The sequence below is a fragment of the Aythya ferina genome, assembly GCF_964211825.1.
Source record: "Aythya ferina genome assembly, chromosome: 12".
NCBI classification, from domain to species: domain Eukaryota; kingdom Metazoa; phylum Chordata; class Aves; order Anseriformes; family Anatidae; genus Aythya; species Aythya ferina.
The window spans coordinates 5,117,572-5,141,033 of record NC_140308.1 but is presented as its reverse complement, the minus strand read 5'-3'; the positions used below and the strand labels follow the sequence as shown (position 1 = coordinate 5,141,033).

General features: G+C 41.7%; 2 protein-coding genes and 1 long non-coding RNA gene across 3 annotated transcripts; 2 read left to right on the top strand and 1 right to left on the bottom strand.

The window, feature by feature from the left end:
- Positions 1–58: 58 nt before the first annotated feature.
- Positions 59–21,789, top strand: LOC311443602. Its single transcript, XR_014697355.1, has 2 exons — positions 59–1,297; positions 19,761–21,789. It is a non-coding gene; the product is annotated as an uncharacterized lncRNA (long non-coding RNA).
- On the bottom strand, positions 4,111–5,946 carry LOC311443598 (uncharacterized protein C16orf46 homolog). Its single transcript, XM_084533904.1, has 2 exons — positions 5,642–5,946; positions 4,111–5,229 (listed from the first exon to the last, which is right to left on the bottom strand). Exons 1-2 carry the CDS (start codon positions 5,762–5,764, stop codon positions 4,192–4,194), a joined length of 1,161 nt encoding a protein of 386 aa, XP_084390030.1. The 5' UTR covers positions 5,765–5,946; the 3' UTR covers positions 4,111–4,191.
- Positions 11,513–18,716, top strand: LOC311443599 (protein phosphatase 1 regulatory subunit 3E-like). Its single transcript, XM_084533905.1, has one exon. The coding sequence runs from the start codon at positions 11,514–11,516 to the stop codon at positions 12,510–12,512; it is 999 nt and encodes a 332-aa protein (XP_084390031.1). The 5' UTR covers position 11,513; the 3' UTR covers positions 12,513–18,716.
- Positions 21,790–23,462: the final 1,673 nt, after the last annotated feature.

Here is a 23,462-nt window from a genome sequence, read left to right as displayed (position 1 = left end):
GTGGTGTGTACCAGGCTGCTGGTTTCGGTGCCATCAGATGCTGAGGTAAGTGCATGAGGCAGCATTCAGCCACAGTGGTAGCAAAATATAGAAGGTATTTCCAGAGGGCAGTATGTGGGAAGTATCTAGAAAGTAAATTCCCATTCAGAGCATTTAAAGTTAGCTCTGAAAGAGTCAAATGTATTAGGAACTGACTACCCTTGCAGGAATAGCAGGCTATTCCTGCTGTAGCAATATTCTGCTTAGTTTGGGTTGAGTTATTTCAGGCTTGTTATTCAGATAGAGCAGACTTCACCTGTGGACAAAAGTCAGCTACTTTGAACAGATTGTCCTCATGAAACTTGCAAAGATGGCTAGGCAGCCGAAAAGGCAGGACAAATTGACTCTTGATTAAGAGCAGATCAAGAAGAAGCCGATGGCTGTTCAGAGATCAGCCCCATGTGTTTTTGAACTACTTCCTTGCTTGGTGTTGCTGAGACTTTACTGTTATTTTTGTTGGCAGTGAAAGTACCCCTGATCAGTTTGTGTTTAGATTCTGAATTTCCTTCACTTAACGAAATTGCTTGTTGGCAAGCTGATTGATTGCATTCTGTCAAAACAATTGAATTTAAGAGAGGCCGACTTTCTTTCTGGCTCCAGGATTTGACAAAGTGTTCTCTGGAACCAGTCCCCTGGAAGCCTGGACCTAAAACAAAAAGACAGAAGCATTGATTTAGCTTTCAGGTGTTCTCTCTTTGTATTTTTACACTGTTGTTACCAATTCCCTTTTGCATGTTTTGTTTTGGCACTTTGAATGCAGGAAACACTCCCAGTTGATCTAGCACTTAAGTTTATTTCCTTTCCCTGAGCGGGAATGGTTTTATTCTTGAGAGAGTCTGCATGTAAACAAGAAGCTGCTGTTTCCTGGGGTAGAAGAACCCGGTGTTTTCAAGGTCACATAACTTCATCACGTTTATCATGACTTAAGTGTTGTGAATTTGTATCTTTCTGTTCCAATCCTTTACTTAGCAGCTTTGCTGGGTGACTTTTGCTACACCCCTTTCTTGGCAAATCCTTCTGTTTGTCCTGAGAAGTGTGAGCAGCACAAAATTGGCCAGTATCCCTTTCTGCTTTAAGCCATTTGTTAAGGGAGCACAATGGAAAGGTTTGCTACGGTAGGCTAGAAATGTTCCCCTCCTGGGAATACCATTTCTTGCAGGAGATTTGCTGGCAATTAAATAGCAATTAATTTTTAATTGAATCTCCTGTAATCTTGTTTGACTGGGCCAAGTCTCCATGAGCTACTACAACCGTACTCGTAAGTAACAATTTTGCTTACTGATACTTGGGGGAGTGGGAGCTTGTTTTGTACCTGATGGCAATGAAAGGAGCATCTCTGCTCAAGCCTTTTACCTGTGAAACAAAGTACAGAAGTTCTGTATTAGTTACTAGTGGAAATAGAATTTTTAGCTTCAACTTGGAACTTTTTTTCTATAAAGAATGGGTTAGCTGTCTGCAGTGGCTGTAACTTATAAGCACTGTAATGAACGCTTGGCTTTACTCACTGATAACGCAGTTCGTTTTTCCGAAGCAGCAATATTTTCTGTTCTCTGAGTGGGAGAGACTCTTTTCTTCCTCACTGTTATTAATGTTATTCATTTCACAGTTGCATGTACATTTGAGTTTTCTATGTAGTGCAAAACAGAGGACTTGAAACAAGTATAAATGGACTCAGTTACTTATCTTGGGACTGTTTGTGAAGGATCCTTCCACTATATAGCTTATATTTTATATTTAAATATGAAGCACAGGACTGGAACAGACACTGCCAAAAGAGAAGTGAGAGGGAAGGGGACAAAGAAGTGAAGAATGTGGTTTGTTAGAGGATGTCTCTGTTCTGTCAGAACGAGTAATTGTAGCACTATGATTGAATAGCAGGTAAGACAAAAGTTACTACTACTACTACAAAAAAATACATGTTTCCTGGAAATTAATGACTAAGAGCTTGACTGCAAAAAATCATTGGTGGATTTTCAGTTATCCAGAGTTTTGAAAGAGATGAAAGATGCATATAGATCTTAGTAGCAGCTATAAGGATAATTCTGCATCAAAATATGAATGGAAATTAATATTCCCACTTATTCTTTTTCCCTATTTTAAAATCACTGGCTGCTCAGTTTATTTAATATCACAAAAGCATCACATTGAAACAAAACCTTACTGATACATTCCTCCCTAAGGTATGTATAAATTGACTTTGCAACATAAAAGCAACATAATGTTTGATATAGGCACTTCTTGAAATCCACGTAATTTATTAAGTAGAGGTAATAAAACGCATTGATACTTACTGTCCTGTATGAATGTAGGTAGAGTGAATTTCTCCTGATGTTTCATTTTCCATATCTTAAGCTGATGTATCGTTGTGCATGCTTATCAAAGATCTGTTACATGACTGCTATAAATGTAACTATGCTAAAACTTTTGAGGGAAGTACTGTACTGGGGAGATAGTAAATTTTTGTAGCTATTTGTTGGGCAAAACCAGTTGAAATAGGTCACTGGCAAGAACACTGAGAAACTGTGTACCACTACATTGTCAAGATTTGAACAGTGATGTCTTGTTCCGTTTATGAACAATTATCGTATGTTTGTCCAAAGCAACACCTTGAGAATTTTTAGAATGTTTAGCTTTTCTTCTTCAAGAAGAGCAAAGGAATGCAGAAGACAGTAAGCTTGAAAGCAACTATGTGCTATTTCTGGTAGAAGTGCTTATTTTCTTAGCCATTCAGTAGGTGGCACTCCCTTCTCCAATACAGAGGTGCTGAAGCTTGAAAAATCAAGTTTATTGCCCCCCAAATAGTGGCCCTGTTCTAACCTCCAGTGCAAGGGCTCTGCACCTTAAGCTGATATGCCGCTGGACATGCTTAAAGAATTGTTACACACCTGCTGTACAAATTACAGTTCTAAAAGGTTTCTAGATTTCCCTAAGCAATTCCCAGAAGAATAATATTAGGAGACAAAGCGAACAGCTTGGAACTGTTACTTAACACTAGCGCTCAACTCCTGTGTTCTCTGGAGGTCATGTCACTTCAGTACTGTGGGAAGAGAGAAAACCACATCGTCCTTCCCTTTTTTAAAGGAATAAACACAATAGTTTATTTAGGTACACAGAATATTTGTCATCTTTTTTTCTTTTCTTCCTCTGAAACTACACGTCTGGAAGGTGATTATTCTCTTAGCTGTGATGTTCAGATACCTGAACACAATTAACAAGCTGAGGCTAGAAAACTGCTAAAAACTTAACATTTTATGCACATGCTGAATTAGTAAAGATATAAATCTAAAAGATACGGAATTCCTCAGTCTAAAGCTGTTTTAAACTATATCTTATTGGGAGCCTTGCACTGACATTATCTTTCCCCATTCAAAATCTCCATCAAAGCGTCAGAAGAGGGGAAGGGTAAGTTGCAGTGAATCTGTCCTGAATGCAAAGGAGCATGCTGTTTGTGGGGGAGAAGCTGCTACAATTGAAGTGCAGTTACTGCTGTCTCTATGGAAAGACTGCTATTTCTTAATTTGCTTTTTGTTTAACACAAAACCAAAACAGAACTTGATCTGGAAGCCCTATTTGGTATGATGAGGTAAAACAAGAATACACATCTATTAAACAGAAACAAGCAAAGAAAACGTTAACAGGATTAAAAAACAAATCTACTTTAAAAAAGAACAAACCTTGTAAACGACTGTCAATCTCACCGTCTGCTTTCCAGATCATTTCTGTTTCTCCTAGGTGCCAAATTAGCAAGGAATGTATGCAAATGTTTGTCTGTGAAGCTCAGTAGGATTTAGCACTGTTTTAAGGGTATTATTAAAGGCCTTGCAGAGCAGAATGTTCTTAAAGTTAGATGTTGTTTCAGTGATCAGCAGTATCAAATACCTAATTATCACAGTAGGCCACAGAACTCATTCAGAGTGACTCTAAATGAAGAGGGTGCACTTCATCCCCAGAATAAGCTGTTAAGACTAAATGGATCTATCTTGTGGTCAGGAAGAAACTAAACCTATGTGAAAGTAATTGGCATTCATCAGTTTATGCTATTAATAGCATTTAAAAAAAACTACAAATATCCCAGTGGCTCACAAGGAAATTTTATTTTTTCCCCATAAGTTAACAAGAAAAAAAAAGGCATGAGATTGCAAACTAGAAGTGTTAGTTCAGTCTAGGCAGCAGTTCAGCTCTTGCAGTGTGACTGGCCTTTAGGGAAGGTAATAGTCCAGAGACCAGGGGAACCGCCTGCATTTCTGATTTGTTTCCTTCCTTGACCTCAGCATACCTGTTCCTGGCATTGTAGGTTAAAGAGCCTCGGATGTCATGTTTTGTGTATTGTATTCCTTTTGTGTGTGGAACCTGCATACAGGCCTGATGAATGTTCTTTTTGGAAGCAGTAGGATTAGGAATGGTTGCAATGCTTCTGTCAGATGTAAGAGCACAGTGCCAGGATAACTGTTCAGGATCTTCCTGCAGGAGGGAGACCTCTGAATGACTTGAAAAACATGCTGATGGTTCATGAATTTCTCCTTTTTCCTTCATTTTATCATTCATGGTGTCAGCTCCTTTTTTACCCTTTTGCTCTGTTCCTTTAGCGTCATGACTGCAGGAAGCAATCTCAACTGAAGTACCATTGAGTGTGTTCTGAAGGATAATGGCTTGCTTGTTCTTCCAGGAAGGGTCTGAAGTATCCTTGGGAGTGGCATATTTCACGGGTGGAAGTACTTGTGAAGATTTTGAAGTCAAAGAGTCACAGCCATTCGGATCAAGCACATCAAGTGCCTGGGGTTTTATCACTTTATGCTTTAGAGCATCTGGATTTTTCCCATCTTCTAGGTTCCACATACAGTATTCTTTTATTGGCAGGTTCTTCTTTTCACCCTGGTGTGTTCTGAAAGAGTGTACCTTTTTGTTACGTATTTCTGTTTTACTGCCATGTGTTGTAGAACAGTTAGACTTACTAGAATGGGCTGAAATCTCTTCTGGAGCAGTATCAGCTGCAGCCTCTGTGTTTAACTTGCTTTCTGCTTTTGATTGATTTCTTATAGTCTTGACTTCTTGGCCTGAACATTTGTCAGTAGCTTGCACCATGTCTAAGCAAAGCAGGCAATTGTTGGAGGTATCACTTGCCTTTGATTTCTTGATTTGTTTTTGCAGCTGAAAGCAAGCAAGTGGATCGGTGGTACCCCAGCCTTGCACCTGGTAATAGAGAAACATGTTAAATTTAAGACAAGCTAGAGCGTTGTAAGGAAAATGGAGGAGGAATAGTCTTGGCTGATGTAAATGAACACAATAATGCTATTTCTGAGTACAAAACAAGGAGTTTAATTCCTAAGAAGGCCTGGTATGTTGTGTCATGCACTCCTGAACTGAAAGAAGGAACTGGGAGTTATCATAATCCCTCTGCACAGACTTTCAGTTTCTCCATCAGGGAGAAGAGACGAGTGTGACCTCTGATGCGTTTCTGTGTCACAGGCCAGCACTGGTCACTCCCTCAGCACCTCAGAGAAGCTCACGCCTTTTTTTCTCCACTCTGCGTGTAAAAACGAGCATAAAAAGCCCCAAACTCCTCTAAAATAACATCAAAGAATCCCTCTGCCTTAAAACTCACGGCCTCCTCCCAGCCGCAGCCCGGGGCCCGGCTCTCCGGGGCGGCGCCGCGGTCGCTGAGGCGCAGCAGGGCCCGCGCCGCCCACCGCCCCCCGCCGCCACAGCCGTCCGCCGTGCCCCGCATCCCGGGCCCGCCACCGCCGCCTCAGGGGCCGTCGCCACGGCAACGCCCCGGGCGGGAAAATGGCGCCGGGGCGCTGAGCGAAGGGCCCCGGGGGGAGCTGTCTGTGAGGAAAGCAGGAGGGGACGGCGGCTGTGCCGAGCTCCTGGTCTCCCTGCTTCTCCCGTGGGTGCTGGGGGGGGATGTGGATGGGTACCTGAAGCTGAGGGGGCTGGTGATGCCAAGTGGGAATGGGCTCTGAAGCCCTTCAGGGGGCTTGGACGGGCAGCCGAGAACTGCAAATGTGAGAAACGACGGAGCCGGGCAGCCTGAAAGGGGGAAAAACCAAAGCAAAGTGTTGGATGCACGCCGAGGAAGAAGGGAGTCTATATAAAGCCTGAAAACTGTGAATAGGGAAGAGTTGTGTGCCGGAGGAAAATGGATGTGAAAGGGCCAAATAGAGGAAATGAAAGAAAAAGTGATGAAGAAACAAATAGAAAAGGAGGAGACAAACTGATCTTACAATACAACGAATCTAAATAATCTATTACAATTAATCACTTTACAATGAATTGCTGCCTGACCAACAGACCTTTAAATTTGAAAGATGTAAAAATTAAAATCAAGGATGTGAGGTGCATGTTTTAATTCCTAAAATCATTAGCAAGCACTACTAAGACCATTTGCAGTTGCTAGAAACAGTCCTGTGTTTATTTTATAGCACAGCATTAAGACTGAGTTGCCAATACTCTTAGCAGAAAATGGGATTTGGGGACGTCCCGAAGTGCATTTATTCAGGTATTTTCATGAAAATCTACATTAAAAGTTTTAGGACCAAAAGAGTCCCAGCACTGCTGTTACTTATCCTTGTTGAAAACAAACACTGTTTAAAAAGAGTACAACTATTCATATGAGAAAAAATACTTTAAGTAGAATGCTCTTTATCATCTTCTCTGAAAAATGACAGATCCTTTTTTTTTTTTTTTTAATTTGCTTTTTCCATTGCAGTCTTAATGTGGGGCTCTTTATAGCTTACACACTTTCCTCAAGTCTTAAGCCAATCACTTAAGTCAACAGAGGTGGTTAATGCTTAACTAATAAAATTGTGTGTGAGCTTCAAGACGTACAGAAGGCAGATTCACAAGGTCATGAACTGAGGTAAACTCTTAGTATTCTATTTTCTTGTTATTACTATAGGTTTCTTTGGATCTTGATATTTAAAGTAGAAAGGAAAAAAAGCAACCCACAAACCAGCCACAAAGTTACCCTTCAAAGTGTCAGAGCTCTGTTGGTCAGAACATGCAGTCCTTTGGAAAACATTCACCGATCTCCCAGACCAAACATCCTGGATACAACTCCATGAATCACACAGCTTGCATCCTCATAGTTAAAGACTGCACATCCTGGTTAAGAGAAGGTAATATTTGCTATTAAAGATCAATATCATTGTTCTTTAACAGGATACTTAAGTGTTTTTGTGCCTTACTCAGGTGTATTACCCAGTTCTGATCTGGCATTTCTCTGAGATTTGACTAAGATATTTTCTCAGGGAAAATTAGAGGTCTGAGTTACTCACTAACATTAAATGGTGTAGGGGGATCTTTTTTTTAAATATATGCATGCAGAACAAATGGAGCATTCAAGGCTTGCAAACTGTCAATGTAAATATCAGTGCCAGATTCATGTAGTCACATAAAATTATTAAATTCTTGGGTGATATTTGAGTGTAACACCTACATAGTTCATCAGCATCAGAAGAGCTGCACAGATGTAAATGAGAGTAGAAGCTGACCTTCTGAATTCACGTACTGAGTCACAACTTCATCTCAAAAGCTGATGTAATCATAATGCACTTCGCCTTTACATCCATTTTATCTCCCTACAATTCTCATTACTAAAAATAAACCTGTTCTGGAAAGTTGGAGCAGACATGTGACAGTGGCCACTTTGGATAAGCCCCAGCACTCAGACTCTCCTCCCCTGTTAATGGTTCCATCGTGGTTCTGCTTAATGCTCCCCAGCACCAGCATCTGCTTTCTCCTAGATTACCTGGAGTCAAGACAATAAATAAACGCAACAGAAGAAAGCTCCCAGTTCATTGCCTTCAGTGATTTGAATCAGTTTTGCTTTCCACATCATTTAAATTGTAATAAAAGAGAGGACCGGGTTCTGTTTGGTTAGCTGGAAATTCTCAGGCATCGGGCTGATTTTAAATGCAGTTTGGCACTGCGGAAATGTCAGGGTCACTCAGTGCTACACAAGCGGAACAAGAGGCTGTCTTTAAAATTTTTGATGCCTGCTGGAAGATGCAGAGATTGGTCTACCAAAAGTTAGTAGGACAATGTTATTATGACAAAATGTTATTCTACAGTTATGCTATTTAAATCTGCAAAAGGAGAGGAGGCTGTATGAGTAAAAACAACACCTGATTGCCATTTTCTAAGTCAATGGAGACTAATTTTAATGTAAGACCTTTTGCTTTTCTTACGCTATAATGGAGCAACACTGCAGAGCTCTACGATTTACATGACAACTGATCTACTCCTGCTGGAACCTTCAAAATTGGCTTGTCATAAAAATACTATTTTCCAGTGAAAAGTAGAGGGTATTGCTTTGGAAGGGCTAGCTATGTCAGAACTAATTATTTCATTATCAAATTGCTGCTGACGTTAATATTTAGAAAAGCAACCAGGATACTTAATGTAGCTAGCAATGTAAAACAACAGACTTTTAAACTTACATGTTTGTAATTCTGTGAACTAAATTGAGATAGAGAGGGGGTGGTGTACGGGTGCCTACCACTGCATATATTAAGCCATAGTTTTTGCATATGCGGTAGTGCTTGCTCACTTCTAAGAATGTTAGCATTTGTTGTGTACAATTATTTACAGTAGGCAAAGCTGAAAGAATTTCCTGTTAGAAGCGAAGGTGTCTGACGCTTCCCATTACAAACTCTTGCCACACTTTCCACATAACAGCACAAGCCTATGGACTATCTGAGGGAATTTCTGTGTATGTTTGTTAAATTTCAGTGCCTGAAACTGTTTAATTTACCACATCTTTCTTAAATTCATAGGAAGACCAAGGCCAGCCTAGTAATAAAGACATCTTCAGAAGTGAAAGATGTGGTGCATGTCCCCACAGCTTCACTGTTTGGAAATGAGCAAATGCATAAAAAAACAGCAGCGCAACCCCTATGGTACATTCAGAACAACACGAGCAGAATGTTTAGATCAAGAAAATTACAGTGAGAAATACTTCTGCTGTAGATCCTGGTGCAGTTTTTGTGGTGACAGTGCTCAAGAGAGACAAGGCTGAGGTGCCTGTGTGTGCCAGAGCTTCAGGTCACTGGGGGAAATCACAGGTGAAAATTTGAGCACCTCCAGGATTAGCCGGTAAATTGATGTTTTGATGATTTAGCTACCATTTAATTCCCATTCCCTGTAAAAGGGTTTCTTTAACTCTACTCCACAAGGATATTCTGTGATTTTTTTCTACAGTGGGCATTCATTTATATGAAATCTCCCTCTACTCCTTCTTTTGCAAAAAAAAAAAAAAAAAAAAAGAGACAGAGAGAAAAAAAAAAGATGAACTGAAATTTCTGAAGTATTCTCATGACATGAATCAGTTTATGTGGTTATCCATCTGCATCTCATGGTGCTATGACCTGGCTAGTCCAAAGCTTACCATATTATTTTTTGTATTCTTACCACAGGATTTTCTCACTTTTTATGCCAGTCTTTGGTTTAGTAACTTTGGGGAATCTACATTTTCAACTCAGTTACATGAGCTACACAACTAACAATCACCTGTGAAGAAAGGAGTTGGTTGTTGTGTTTTGTTTTGTTTTTCCAAGATTGTGGGCTGCAACAAGTGGCTTGAAAAAGCCACAAAACCAGGAGTATTACACAAGTTTATGATAAGAAGAAGTTAGGCAACTAAAGTTACCAGAAGAGGGGAAGCTGAACACTGCTAAGGCATCCCTGTTGTGTAAAATACAGCAGAAACCAGCTTACCCCAGTCTTGTTGCCAGTATATACCACAGACATGTCCAAAACCGACTGAAAACCCTTCCTATACAAAATCAGGTTTAAGCCACTTTAGCTTATTAGTTCTGATAGTTTCACAAGAGTTTAAAAACACACAGACTTTACACATTAATGGAAGAAGCAAAGTTCTCACTGTCCAGTGGTTTAAAAGTGAAGTTAACATTAGCAAAAAAAAAAAAAGTGTCAAGTGTTTTCATTGTGACAGATAAATTACTAAAAAACATTTCAAAGGATGCAGCCTTAAAGCCTGTTTCAACAGCTATTCGGGTCAGTTCCTTTTCTCCCCTAAATTAATGTAAGCAGATGAAAACCAAGCATGAATTCACGTTTTCTTGAAATGCTCATTTTTGTGAGGGAAGCATGGAAAAGTGGCCTAATGAATCCTTCCTATAGTACGAGTTAAAGGACACGTAAGACAGTTTTAAGATCCTGAGCTAGTGAATTCAGAGGTAATTCTTTATGTTGCTACTGTTTGACTTTTCAAAAATTGTGATCATCCTGTGAATTTAAGAAAATGCCACCACAAATCATTGGGAAGTATAACGGTGTCAAATCTAACACTGCTGGGCATACTTTTTGATTCCCTACTTATGAACCATGTGTCATTAAAAAGATTTGGGACTCAGTGGAAATAACATAGGAATTATTTTCTTACTTACTAAGAAAGGAATTAAAGCCGATAGCTTTAATATGAGACAACAGGAAGCTTTTCCCTGTGTCCTGGTGGCTTTTTTTAAACTCTTGGTCCTTATCGGGCTCACTTGTCCCATTGGTAATCCCATCAGCCGCATTTCCACTGCCTAGACTTGCAAAGGGACAGCAAGTGCTGCAGATAAAATGACGAAGGTGTAAAAGCTCCTGCTCAGAAGTTAAATGAGAATCAGACGTCGAGACAGTTCAGGCTCAGCCTTTGGCAGGATCATTGCTTTTAATGCAATTTACTAATTAAAAATGAGCACCAGATTACGGAAAGACTGGAATGAAGCGGCTTGCTAAACTAGTCTTTTAGCTCCTTGAACTGCCCGCAGCAGCTCTGGTTTTCATTACATCTAATTCATTTGAATATTGCCTGGCAATTATTAAATAACCTCCTGAAAAGAACAAACGCTGCTTGTGTTTTCAGCAGCAGCTCTCCGCGTCTAGACCGGAGCTGTTCCTCCTACAGATGGCAATCAGCAGCCGGGCTCTGGCAGGTGTATTTTATTCGGCAGATGCACCCTAATCGCATTGTAGCGGATTAGCCGGATTTCTTCCTTTAAATGTACACTGCGGGCTCCGGCTCGCGAGCCAGCCGTGTCTTATCGCCCCCTTCTAATCTGCCAGAGCCTTTTGCCTCTTCCTTTCAGCAGCTATTTCTGTAACGGGTCGGACGGGGAAGAGCGCCGCAATGAACCGTAAGCGGGGAATCCTGCCCGCCTCCTGCTGCCGCCTGACAGCCGCCGGGAAAGACCCAGAACGCAGCGCGGAGGCGGAGGAGGAGGAGGAGGAAGAAGAAGACGAGGAAGAAGAAGAGGAGGAGGAGGAGGAGGAGGAGAGCGAGGGCAGCCGCAGGGCGGTGGCAGCAGCCGGGGCTGCGCTCCGAGGCCGGGGAGCGATGGGGGCCGGAGGATGACGAGCGGCGGCGCATCCCGCACCCACCGGCGGGCCCCGGGGCCGGCCGCAGCGGGGAGGCCGCCGGGCTGAGGCGGCGAGCAGGGCGCTAGCCCCCCGAGCCACCCGCCCCGATGGATAAAGCCGGCTCCCTGCACAGCGCCGTGCCCGCCCCGCCGCCCCGGCTCTACCTGCCGCGCAACTTCAGCTGCAGCGCCTGCCTCTATGGCAGCCTGGCCGAGCAGTGCAAGGGCGGCTGCAGCCCCGACGGCGACCCCCCCCCCCCTCCTCCTCATCCTCCTCCACCTCCACCTCCCCTTCCTCCACCGCCGCCCGCGGTGCGGGAAGCGGCGGGCGAGAAGCCCCCGGCGGCGCCCCGGGGCCGGGAGCCGTCGGTGCCCGCCGTGCCGCCCAGCCCCACGCAGCGCCGCCGGGCCAAGTCGCTGCCCACGCCCGGCGACCGCAGCCTGCGGCCGGCGCTGCAGCAGAGCCCGGCCCGCCGCAAGACGGTTCGCTTCGCCGACTCGCTCGGCCTGGAGCTCACCTCCGTGCGCCACTTCTGCCAGGCCGACCTGCCGCGGGTGCCGCCGCCGCCCCCCTCTCGCCCCGCCGACCTGCTCAAGACCAGGAAGCCCCCGGCGCTGGGCGAGCTGGAGCCGGTGCTCTTCGGGCCGCCGCCGCCGCTGCTGGAGCCGCTCTTCCCTCCGCAGCCCGGCGCCAGCCCCGGCTTCGCCGAGCGGGTCCGGCAGCACAAGGTGAGGCTGGAGTGGGTGCGGGCGGAGCCGGCGGGGCTGCGCGGCGCCGTGCGCGTCCTCAACCTGGCCTACGAGAAGGCCGTGTCGGTGCGCTACACGCTCAACCGCTGGGCCAGCTGCGCCGAGGTGCCCGCCGCCTACCAGCCCCACGGGCCCCCCGACGGCGGCACCGACCGCTTCGCCTTCCACCTGCCCCTCGGCGCCGCCGTGGCCGCCGACGCCACGCTGGAGTTCGCCGTCCGCTACCGCGTGGCCGGCGCCGAGTACTGGGACAACAACGGCGGCAGCAACTACCGCCTGCGGGGCCGCCCGCCCTCCCCGGCCGCCCTCTGCCCGCCGCAGGACCCCGACAGCACCGCCTGGATCCACTTCATCTGACGGGGACCCCGCTCCCTCCGGCCTCGCCTCACCGGGCGGCCGCGCAGAGACACCCCAGAGACACCCCAGCACCCTCCGGCCTCACCTCGCCTCACCTCACCCTTCCCGCCGTCCCACCCAGCCCACCCTTCCAGAAGCTTCTTCGTAAGCCACCAGAAGATATTTTTTTCGATTCCGTTTACAGATAAATTGTTTCTCTTTTCTATCATGGTAGCACCACATGGGGATAAGGGTTCAGGTGCCGGTCAGGGTGAAGGCTGGGTGCGAGATGTTCGGTCCCATGGCAGCAGCGTGGCCGGCACACCGCAGGGTTTTGCACCTCGAGCTCCTGACCAAAGCTGCTGCATGGTGAGGGGCCGGAATGAGGGGAGGGAGACCGTCAATATTTGTGGGACTTATCAGTGAAAATCAGGATCCACAGGTGCAAACAAATCTTCGTGGGTGCTGTGCCCACAGCACTGGGTTCTGGAAACACTGGCAGCACTGCCCTGGGCACCCATCCTCTTTCCTCAGCCGCTGAGGTGCTGGATCCCTTCCCAGAGCCCCCCAGACCCCAGTGTCCACATGGACGCGGTCACTCGTGTTAATTGTTAATTGCAGGGGACAGATGGTGGTGTTGAACCCCAAAGCAGATGCCCCCAGCTATGGCTGTATTTCTCATGCTGAAAAAATGGCTGATGGGTTTGTAGCAAAGATTCAAGTTTTAAAATTTTGAACCCTGTTTCATACATTCATGCATATTTAGAAAAAGGCTAAGAGAAATAGTGTCACGTATTAATGGAAATACAGCCTACTAACAGGTTTTATAAAGCAAGCATTTTGTGTTAAAATCCACATGATACCTTGTAAAGGTCTGTCATGGTGGTTTCAGTAGGATTGTTCCCATAAAGCTGCTCGTGGCCAGGTTGGCAGGGTAGTCCTGAAGTTGCACCAAAGAATTAGAGGTGGCAGGAACTGAATCCGTAATTGTGGTTTGCATCCCAAGCAACATTTCCAGTTTTATTTCTGTTAACAGTCTAATTGGAGTTGTTATGCTAAGGCATCAGGGCGGGGGCTTGCCTTTTGCAAAACAAAACGTTCCAGATTTTTCAGAGTAATTCCAGAAAGTGGCAGATTTCACAAAGCTAGCTATGTTTAGTCAGTCAGATTGAGGAAAAGTAATATCTTTGCATAGATGTAGAGAAGTATCAATAAAAAACATTGAAATTGCAGAGTATGTTGACTTCTGCCTTCAAAGATCTATTTTGGATGTTAGTAGCAGGGAACAACATTTTCGTTTTTTAACTTTCTTTTTCAGGAGTTTGGCTGAATACAGCTGGTATTTGTGCTGGTGCCAAATCTGGGTGCTGGCTTTCCAGGATTTAGGCACGTTTGTGTTTGCAGGTGAGGGACTTCTACAAAGATGACTTCTGAGAGTGGCAGAACGAACGCTGGTATCATCTTCCTGTTATGAAGGGTTGTAGGATCAGGCCTTCAACATTTTGGACCTTTTGTAGATTGTTTAGGAATGAAATGTAAGTCTGTATTCTTCGTGTTCCTCGTGAGGGTTAAGTATCCCAAACAGCTTGATTAATGCCAGGTTCTTATGGAACCTTTCAACTTCAGTGGAAATTGAGGGCACTTTTGTCTCCTGAGGGTCTGGTTGAGTCAGAATAATTAAACCTGTGAATTCTGGATAAAATGGTCTGGCAAGTTGATGGGAAAAGATAATTTCATTTAATTTCTCTCTACTGCTTTTTCTGCTTTAATAGAAATCATACCAACTGTAACCTTCCTGTAGTATTGGTTGCTTCGTTTTAATTCCCCAACAAGTTTTCTCATCAATGTGATCTTTATAGAAATAGAATATAAAAGAAACATACTGTCAGCACCTGCTAAGTATTTCACATTTTAGAATATTAAGGCCCTGATCTTATATTGAAGTAACCCTATGTATCGCTAGCACACATCTATAAAGATAGAATTGCAGAACTCAGGTCCTAAACTGTTCATGATTAAAGCATATTAAGTAGCATGTTTGATAAAGAAAGCCCAAGTGTCTTCTAGTTAAACCTAGTTTGTTATGAGAGCCTTAATACTGGAGAGAAGGAAGAGAACTTGTCTCCATTTGAAAGCACTTTGAAATACGGTGGAAATGCAGCCAAACTTCTTCTTACGTACGTGTTACAGCTTTCCAAAACATCTTTTTGCTTGGCCTGAACGCCAAACGTTCATAAACTTTGTTTATGAACGTTTAACCCCTCAGTCCAATATACATCTGAATATGAAACCTTTTGAAGATGTGGCACACCAGAAGAATGTTTCGGAAAGCAGACTCCTGAGCTTTTGAGCAGTTAAGCCAATGTTTAGTTCAACACTCAATTTCGTGGGTAAATTTATGGGCTTGAGCTTGATCACAGATTATCAGCGACATACGTTCAACTCCAGTAGAAGATTTAGTCTTCTGGAGCACTTAAAAACACCTACATTGAAAGCCTTGAAAGGTGAGATTGGCCCGGCCAGCTTTGACTGGAGAATGCTACTGATGATGTCTGTGGAAGAAGTGTGAGGTATTGTAACAGAAACCTATCAGTGATATGTGCTGAAGCTGCACTGCTTTGATTACACGGTTTCACTTCTATCACATTAATTTCTTCTCAAGATTTCCAAAAACATGTCTAGGTGCACTGACTGCGAGTACTTGTTCCACTGGCAGCATCCATGTATGGTTTCCAGTCCTTTAGTTTTCACTCTGATGCTATTTAGGTGGGGTTTGCTAGAAGCATTGTGATAAATGGAAATGAAATAAAATTAAAATCCCAAATAGAATTTACAATCTACATAAGTGATAACTTTGAGGAGAAAAACCTGTGCTGAACAGGGTCCTTCTCAAGTTGGCAGGACATCAGTCATTTTAATGGAAGGAGGAGCAAGACAATTTTTTTTTAAACACATTTCTAAAGAACATCGTTCCACGAAGTTAACTTTAAAAGGCAAAGTAAAATATTTGAATTATGTTTCAGGATACAATTTTTTAAAGCCAATCTTTTTTTCTGGAAAAAATGACAGCTCAGTTGTTTCTATTTGCATGGAGAAAGCCCATGCCACCTTCCTTTCCAAGTGATGCTAGAAGGTGTAGGCAAGGCAATAACCCTTAGGCAGCGTACTTCACTTTTAAGTGAATTATTCATAATCACATTCATTATGTCTTTGGAGGTGTAAAAACCTGTCTTGTCATTTATTGTGCAGAGTCATAGCTTTATGAAACGTGCCATCTTATGTGCAATAGTGATACTTCCTGCAGTAAGTCAAATCGTACTGTGTGTCTGCTACACATTCATGTTGGCTGTTGCACATTTAAGCTGATAGAGTTTTTGCATGTGATTCCATGCCTCTTAGGGCAATATTTGTGAAATCTACCCTAAACAATAGAAGTCCTAGCAGGGATCAAAACAGTTAAGTGACTGTAAACTGAATTTCAGCTAGCTAACCACATTACTATTCACTAGCCTAAAAATAATTGAAATGTTATACTCATTTCCAATAAATGTACATTACTTCAGGTTAATTAATTATTTTCTCCTTTTACCATTTGCAAATAACTTTTTGTTGTGAATGTGTGTGCCTCAGTATCGTATTAAATAGCAGAGCAAGTGCACACTTTTTGTTACTGCAGCATGTGTGAGGGGAAGATGCATCACTTGAACGAACAGCTGTCTGTTCATGCACGTGTGTGATCTCTACAGATACATGAAATGTTTTTCTGAAGCGCCAACAGGCAAACCATCTGCTAATTCTATATATTAAACATAAAGTAACCGACGGAAATACTCAGAATCTGCTTTTTAACATATTATTAAATATATATATTGAAATCTTTATGTGCCTTTCAACATTTCCTAGGAAGAAATCTCATTTGTTCCTTCACGCTCCCACCAAAAGTCCGGCAATGGCTTTCTCATTAAAATGAAATTTATACTAAAAACCTAATAATCAGTTCTGATACCTGACACTCTTTCAACTGTGCCAGAAATCCTGCACCTCTAACAGCCAGAAGAATTTGGTCATATTTTCCCATACTACAGTGAAAGGAGTTACTGTCAGAACCGCGTCTTCCTGGTACACCTCTGAAATTATTTAGCTAGGTAAAAAAACTGTGACTATAGTTAATATAACAGAATATATTTATTGTATATATTCACCACTTACACAGATATTCTAAATATATATTCTATCTGAAACCAGAAGTTCTAGTTTTTTATTAAATTTATTTGTGTAGACATGATTGTCTTTACAGCTTTACTGTTATTTACCTGATGCTGCATAATGCATATAGCTGAAACTTATAGATGGACTCAATCTCGCTGCACAGTTTGTATCATGGGATTAAAGTGTTCACTATAGAGAATATCTACAGAGAATGACATCTACCTTCCAATTATATACTGCATGGCCTTTTGGCAAGTCATCTGTAATTCTGTTTCCTGTATGCACTTCATGTGTACGTGTTCTGAATATACGGAAGGATTACCTACTGAAATTAAAAACTTTTTCAACACTGAAATTAACATTTTACGAGCATATGTAGTTTAACATAGGAAGTAAACGTAGTCAATTTTGCTGTAAAGTGGAAAAAAAAAAGCCTTATGTAGAGTGGATCAGGATTTCTTAATGAAAGATGGTGACATTTTTCAAAATGGACCATGTTCAGGGAAACGTATGTGTTTCAATAGGAAGGATTTCTCAGGTTCAGCTTATATGAGAGGATTGTCCTAAAATAGGTAGGTGGTAAGAGTACTTCTTTAATCAGTGTACGGACTTGAATGTAGGTCTTCCATAATCAAAGTGAATTAAACTATTGGTTATTCCTGAGGTTCCACTCTGTCTGTATCCAGCTTTTGAATACTGCTTTTAAATTATTTTACAGAGAGGTTTTTTAACCCAGGAGTTTCCTATCTTGTGTGGATATTCTCTTCATTCAGTTACTGAGTTTTGTTTGAGCTTTCTGTTTTTGAGAAAGGTCTGATTGTATTGTTATGCAACATTAGACAATAATTTTACATTTTACATTTCATTTTTAGGGGGAGGTAAGCAAACAGCTTTCCTTTCGGTTTTGTTTGTTTTTGTTTTTAATATTAAACAATAGCATGCAGAATAAAACTGTGCTTGAAATAACATATGCACTAGTAATTCCAAAGAATATAGGCAAGAAAAATGTCAAATGTGAGATGTGCTTTTTAAAAACTTATGTCCATTGATTTAGTAAGGCAGGAAAAAAAGTCCTAGTCTCCCGTGCAAGTGTATTTATACCAGGGATTTCTTTCTATGCAATATTATGGTGCACCTGTTTTTTTTAGGGATTGACTTGATTGCTGTGGTTGCTGTATCATTGTGTTATGTGTAGAATATTCTGTTAAAGTGTCATTAAGGAAACTATGTCTTAAATGGTGTTATATTTTTAGGCTCTTTTTTGTGCAATCTGAATTCACTAAATCGTAAGCATTCTCTGAGTAACAGTAGCAAGGCAATATTTCATACAATTATGCAAGTCTCGTGCGTTATACTTTTCTCTAGTCACCTTCCAGGAGAAAACACTGTGTTAGTGTTGTGAGTTTTAAAATTTTATATTCCTGTATCTTAGAAATAAACCAAATTGTATTATACTTTTAAACTCAGAAAGCTAATATATATATGTTTTTAAAGTTGATCAGGACTGGGATCCATGTTGCAGTGCAGGAAAGCTAACTGCTGTGACAAAAAAATTAAGGATCTTGAAGAGGTTTAAACAAACCTAACTCCTTCCACACAGTGGTAAATTATTTCTCTTGGTAATGGAGATGTTGTCTGTTCAAGAGTGGGTTCCTTAAGCGCAAGCTTTTGTTGTTGTTTCTTCAATTTACCTTGACTTCGTTGGAAAAAAAAAAGTAAGAATTTGTTTCTTAACTGTAAACTTTACGAGTAAGTTACTTTTGGTTGCAGTTTCTTCTGCAATGTTTGTATTTCACTAAGTAATGTTTGTTTCTAATATTTGTAACAATACTGTGATACCACCAAAAGTTCAAAATCGACGTTTTCTAATAATGCCTTGTAACTTACCTAGCCTTACAGTATTTCGGATTATTTTCCACCAAAACTGCATCTAGTCACTGGTTGTCACAATTATGAAAAAAATATATATTTATAAACCTGTAGCTTCTTGCTGTCATTAAAGATTAATGATACAAATTGTGAGCATATATAAACCTCTTTTTTAACCGACAAACAGTTATGTTCTGATTCATCCATAGTGCACAGAGGAATGCTTTGGGTGATGTGCCTGCACATCCAAAGACAAATATTCAGCATTTCAGGCCAGTTTTCAAGCCTGCATGTCTTCAAGCAGTCTCTGTTGAGAATATCTCTATGGAAGTTGCTGTATGCTGAGTTGGGTTGGAAGTCTGGTCTCGTAAAGTACAATCAGCTCTCAGAAAGATAAGATGGGATTAATCAGTTGGCATAAACGTCGGTAGCTATCTTTATAGTCTGATGTCTCGGCACAGTTTCAAAGATAGCCAGTGTAGCAGTCTGTAGTTCAGATGGGGATGCCTGTACTTCAGTTGCTTGTGGCTTTAATCCTTCCCAGTTCTGCATTGCCATGCTCACCAGCAACAATTGGACCAGTCTGTGCAATTCAGTATTCAGCTGCCAAAAGTCTGTGCTAGGTAGTAGGTGGTGCAGAAACAGCAGTATTTCAGATGAGGAGAGAGTGGCTCCCATAGAGGGAAGGTATGAGATATATTAATAGAATTGTGATTTATTTTTTTAAATAACAGTTTTGATTTTCCACTGCAGAAGGACCACTTGGTCTAGGAGGAAGGTTTCTAGGCCCCATATATGCTGAGCACTAGCTGTAATAGAGCTGTTTCTTTAATGGGCACATACTTTTTCCTTCAGTGGTGATGCAGAGTTGAGACTATCCAGGTATGAGCTAAATGAATCTCAAGGACTCATCCAAATTTGTCCTCCAGTTACCTCTTTAAACATATGGAAGACATGGGAAGTAGACAAATCCTTCCAAGGTTTTGAACATCTGAATTCTCTTTGTTGGCTAACGTATTTACCAGGCAAACTGGTTGAAGAAATGCCTCTCAGGCTAATAGAAAGTTGACAAAAATGTTTCAGTTGCAGCTGAGCTGATTTCACTTACCATCTGTGGCACAACTGGGGGAGGTCAGAACAGGCAGGAGCTGCCAACAAGACTTAATTCTCTGTCATTTTCTCTTGATCCAGACCCCTGCAATGAAGAAGGGAGGGGGTGATGGCTGAAGAACAGAAGTACAGATGCAGACTCATCCTCCTATCTCGTGGATTGACTTTCATGGCTAGAGAAAGGTAGAAGTACTGCACCTCCATTAAAATACATCTCTGAGCAAAACGCATTCAATAGCATAAATAATTAATCAGTATAAACAAATGACAAATAAAACAGCCTAATAGCAGAGGATGTACGACACTTGTACTGCATTAAAATAGATCAGGTCTGATGTGTTTGAATTATGCTTTGTCAGGAAGAGAGGGGTATCAATATTGTAAGGGTAACTATCCAATACAGACAGCACAGACTATGTTCCTCTGCCAAGGGCTGTCCTTCTAGGACTGTGTCTCAAACAGTTAGGGGAAAGTGAAGAATTACACTGAGGATGCTCCTAGGCTGCTCTCATGGTTTGTCTCAGGCTCATGCCAACTAGAGCATATCTTGCTAGTAATTTACACTAATTGGCACTGCCTGCTCAATACTCTTTCCATGTTGCCTTACATCCATAAGGTCAAATTCCCCAGGAATAGCTTTCCCAAAGGTGTTCAGTTTTCCATCAGCCCAGTTTCTTTTCACCTCATAAAACCACGTCTCTTCTCTGTACAAGGGGCATGTATTATGTATTATGTATTATGTAGGTGAATTTTGCATTCTCTCTAAGACTGATACTGCTTCATTAATGTTAAAAGCTGTTTTGCCTGTGGCGTTGATGGAAGAACATTGTTCTTTGCCAAAGCTACCAGTCAGACTTTGCTAGGTTATTTGAAAGGCTCCCAATGACTTAGTGGATGGCATCATACTTAGAACTCAGTAACATTTTAGACTGTGCACAGCCTTCTCTCTGGCCAAATGCCTCATCTTAACAGCCTGACGAGATGCTGCTGGAATGAGGAACTGTGGGAGACGGAAGGTGGTAAGATGAGGGATACGATATAATGGGGTCTGAGTGAATTCTTGTTACGTACAGTTCTGTGAGGAGTGGTTTATGAAGATTTTCGATATTCTTAGTATTCTTTCTGATCATGAAATTGACCTAGGGAATTAAATGGCACTAAAGCTGAGTCACTGCTGTCTCTCAGACAAGCAGCTGAGCTAGAAAAACAGGCTGACCTCACTTCCATGTCCTTACCTTTCCACGGTACCATCTCTAACATTTTGAGTGCCACCGTGTGGTGAAACTGTACAATTACTTCTTTTTTTAACTTCAAATGATGTAAATCTGCACCTCATCGTTTGACAGCCCGGAACGTTCTGCCCACTGGTGAACTTTTGTTATTAGTGAATTAGGCACTATTCTTTTTCCTTCTCTTTTCCAAAATAAGCCGTGCATGTGGTGAAACTTCCGTTGTCCCTTGCTGTGTGATGTCTCCCAGCACCACAACAGAAAAACCTCACACTCAGTTGAAGACCTGAGTGTCATTCTGGATTGATTTATTGGTGCAGCTCTGTTTGTTCATATGACCAGTGTGACAAGAAGATAGATGGTATGTCCTTTAAATGTCCACTTGGCATATTAAAATTCTGTGATGGGAGCCATTACCTACAGCACACAAATTCCCAATCTGTCAGTACAAAGAAAAAGCAAAGAGGTACCTGTCCGCTCCCCGGAGACACCAGTTAAAGGGAGCATTAGAAACAGATCTGCCACACTCCTAATCTAATCATCAGGGCTGCTTAGGTAATTGTCTTACAGCTAATTTAATGACAGTGAAGTTGACATTGTCCTTATTTTATGTTCATGACAGTCTCCTGACGAATTAGAATAATATTTTCATAGAAACATATTTCCAATGCTTACTGTGCTAGATATGATACTAACTTATTTGATGTAACATCTTTATTACTAAAATTAGCTGATGGCTCACTAGCTGTGTACAATGGTAGTTTGATACATCTGTGTAATGTTGCCTGAATTCATGATGTACAACCTACACAGCCATAGCAGTAGTGGGATGGCACCACTTCAAAACACCAAGTGTTATGATTAAAGTGGTTTTGTTCTTTCAGCTTGATACCATTGATTCGCTTTTCCCCTCTGATCAGAATAACAATTACATGATTTGCATTTACATTCACGATAGGTCATGATTCACTGGGAGAGGCAGCAATTCGCAGTTCCAAAAAGGCAAAGTTTTAGGTAAGCAGTCTTTTTAGGACTGCTGTTGATAAAAATCTTCAAAACTAACCATGGATTTAATAAAAGCTTGTATTATTCAGTTAGATAATCTGAGAGATAAATGGGTTGGTGTCTGTGAAACAGAAATGACGTGCTGGCAAGAGGAAAAGTGTTGATATTATTAACCTCGATGTTATACAGAGTCAAGATTATTGATTGTGGGAGAAGTATGGAAATTATGATTACCCTAGAAGTAATCTCTCTACCGAGTCTGTAACGTTTAGCATCCAGTCATTATTAGCATTATGTCCTCAAGCTCAGGATCAAGATTTAAGAGGGCACAGATGAAGTGGTTATTTTGTAAAAAAAAAATAAAAAAATCATCTCCTTTATTCATTTTACATAGGAACACACTGGTAAGCATGTTTATTTTTTTCCCAGTTTATACAGCATTTAGAATTGTGTCATAGTTCAAAACTAAAACACTCGTTTTCCTTCATTTTATTTTGATGAAAGGCATTCATTACAGGTTGAGGTTGCAAACTCGCATTTATGGCATTGCAGTCTGGCTCCAACCCAGGCACGCTGGTCTGGCTGAAGGTTCCTCCTGATGATGAATGTAGCAAGGTTGTAGGATTATTTGAAAACTGGGAGTACTGCTTGTGTAGTACGCATCAAACAAGAGACAACACATCACTTTGGCACTATAATTCAGGTAGTTGAGTGGATTATAGAAAGATACAAAATTATTTGCTTCAGTGGATTTGCTTAGTCTAAATAACTGCAGAATACCTAAACACTCAGTATTAAACCACCCAAGAAAAGTGCCTAGGTGTCATTGCTCATCTCTTTAGAGGAGCTGGGAGAAGAAACGTTATCAAATTGGAAGTTCCATGTATTCCTACCTTTGTTTGTCTGCACTCCAATTTGAAATAAACCTTCCCTCCAGAAAGCATACAGGGAGGTTGCAGCCCTAACCTGACATCAGGGAGTCTACTACAGGCAAGGGTCAAGCTCTTAGCCCTATGGCCCTGACTGTGTGACTGCCATGAATACTGCATGATACTGTGAAAAATTGATAAGTTTTTTAGTCTTTTTAGATCTTAAAAGAAAGCCCTATAACTTTATGCACTAGGAATTTTGACAAAGAGTTTTTTGTATAACTTACTGTCTGTTTCAGTCATTTAGAAGGGCTGTGCTTTTGAAAGTAACTTCCAAAGGGATAGGAATTCTACCTTTGTCACCTTAGATGGATTAAACATCTACCTACTTCCTGTTAGATTGACTTAAAGGTACTTGGTTTTCTCTCCCATTTTGTGCTTAGCTTCTGACAACCATTTTAAAATTGTAGGAAACAGTTGTAGTCCAAACCTCTGCTGTACAATTATACTTTCCTAAGATACAGGTCTGTACAACTCAAACCTACCTTCAGATGTCACATCAACTTTGAATGCACAGTTGCGGATTCATTGAATATTAAGTCTAATGCAATCAGCTGCTTTAGTTTACTGGTTTGCAAAAGGAAAGCTTGAGTCTCATTCCTTTTACATCCTCATTGCAG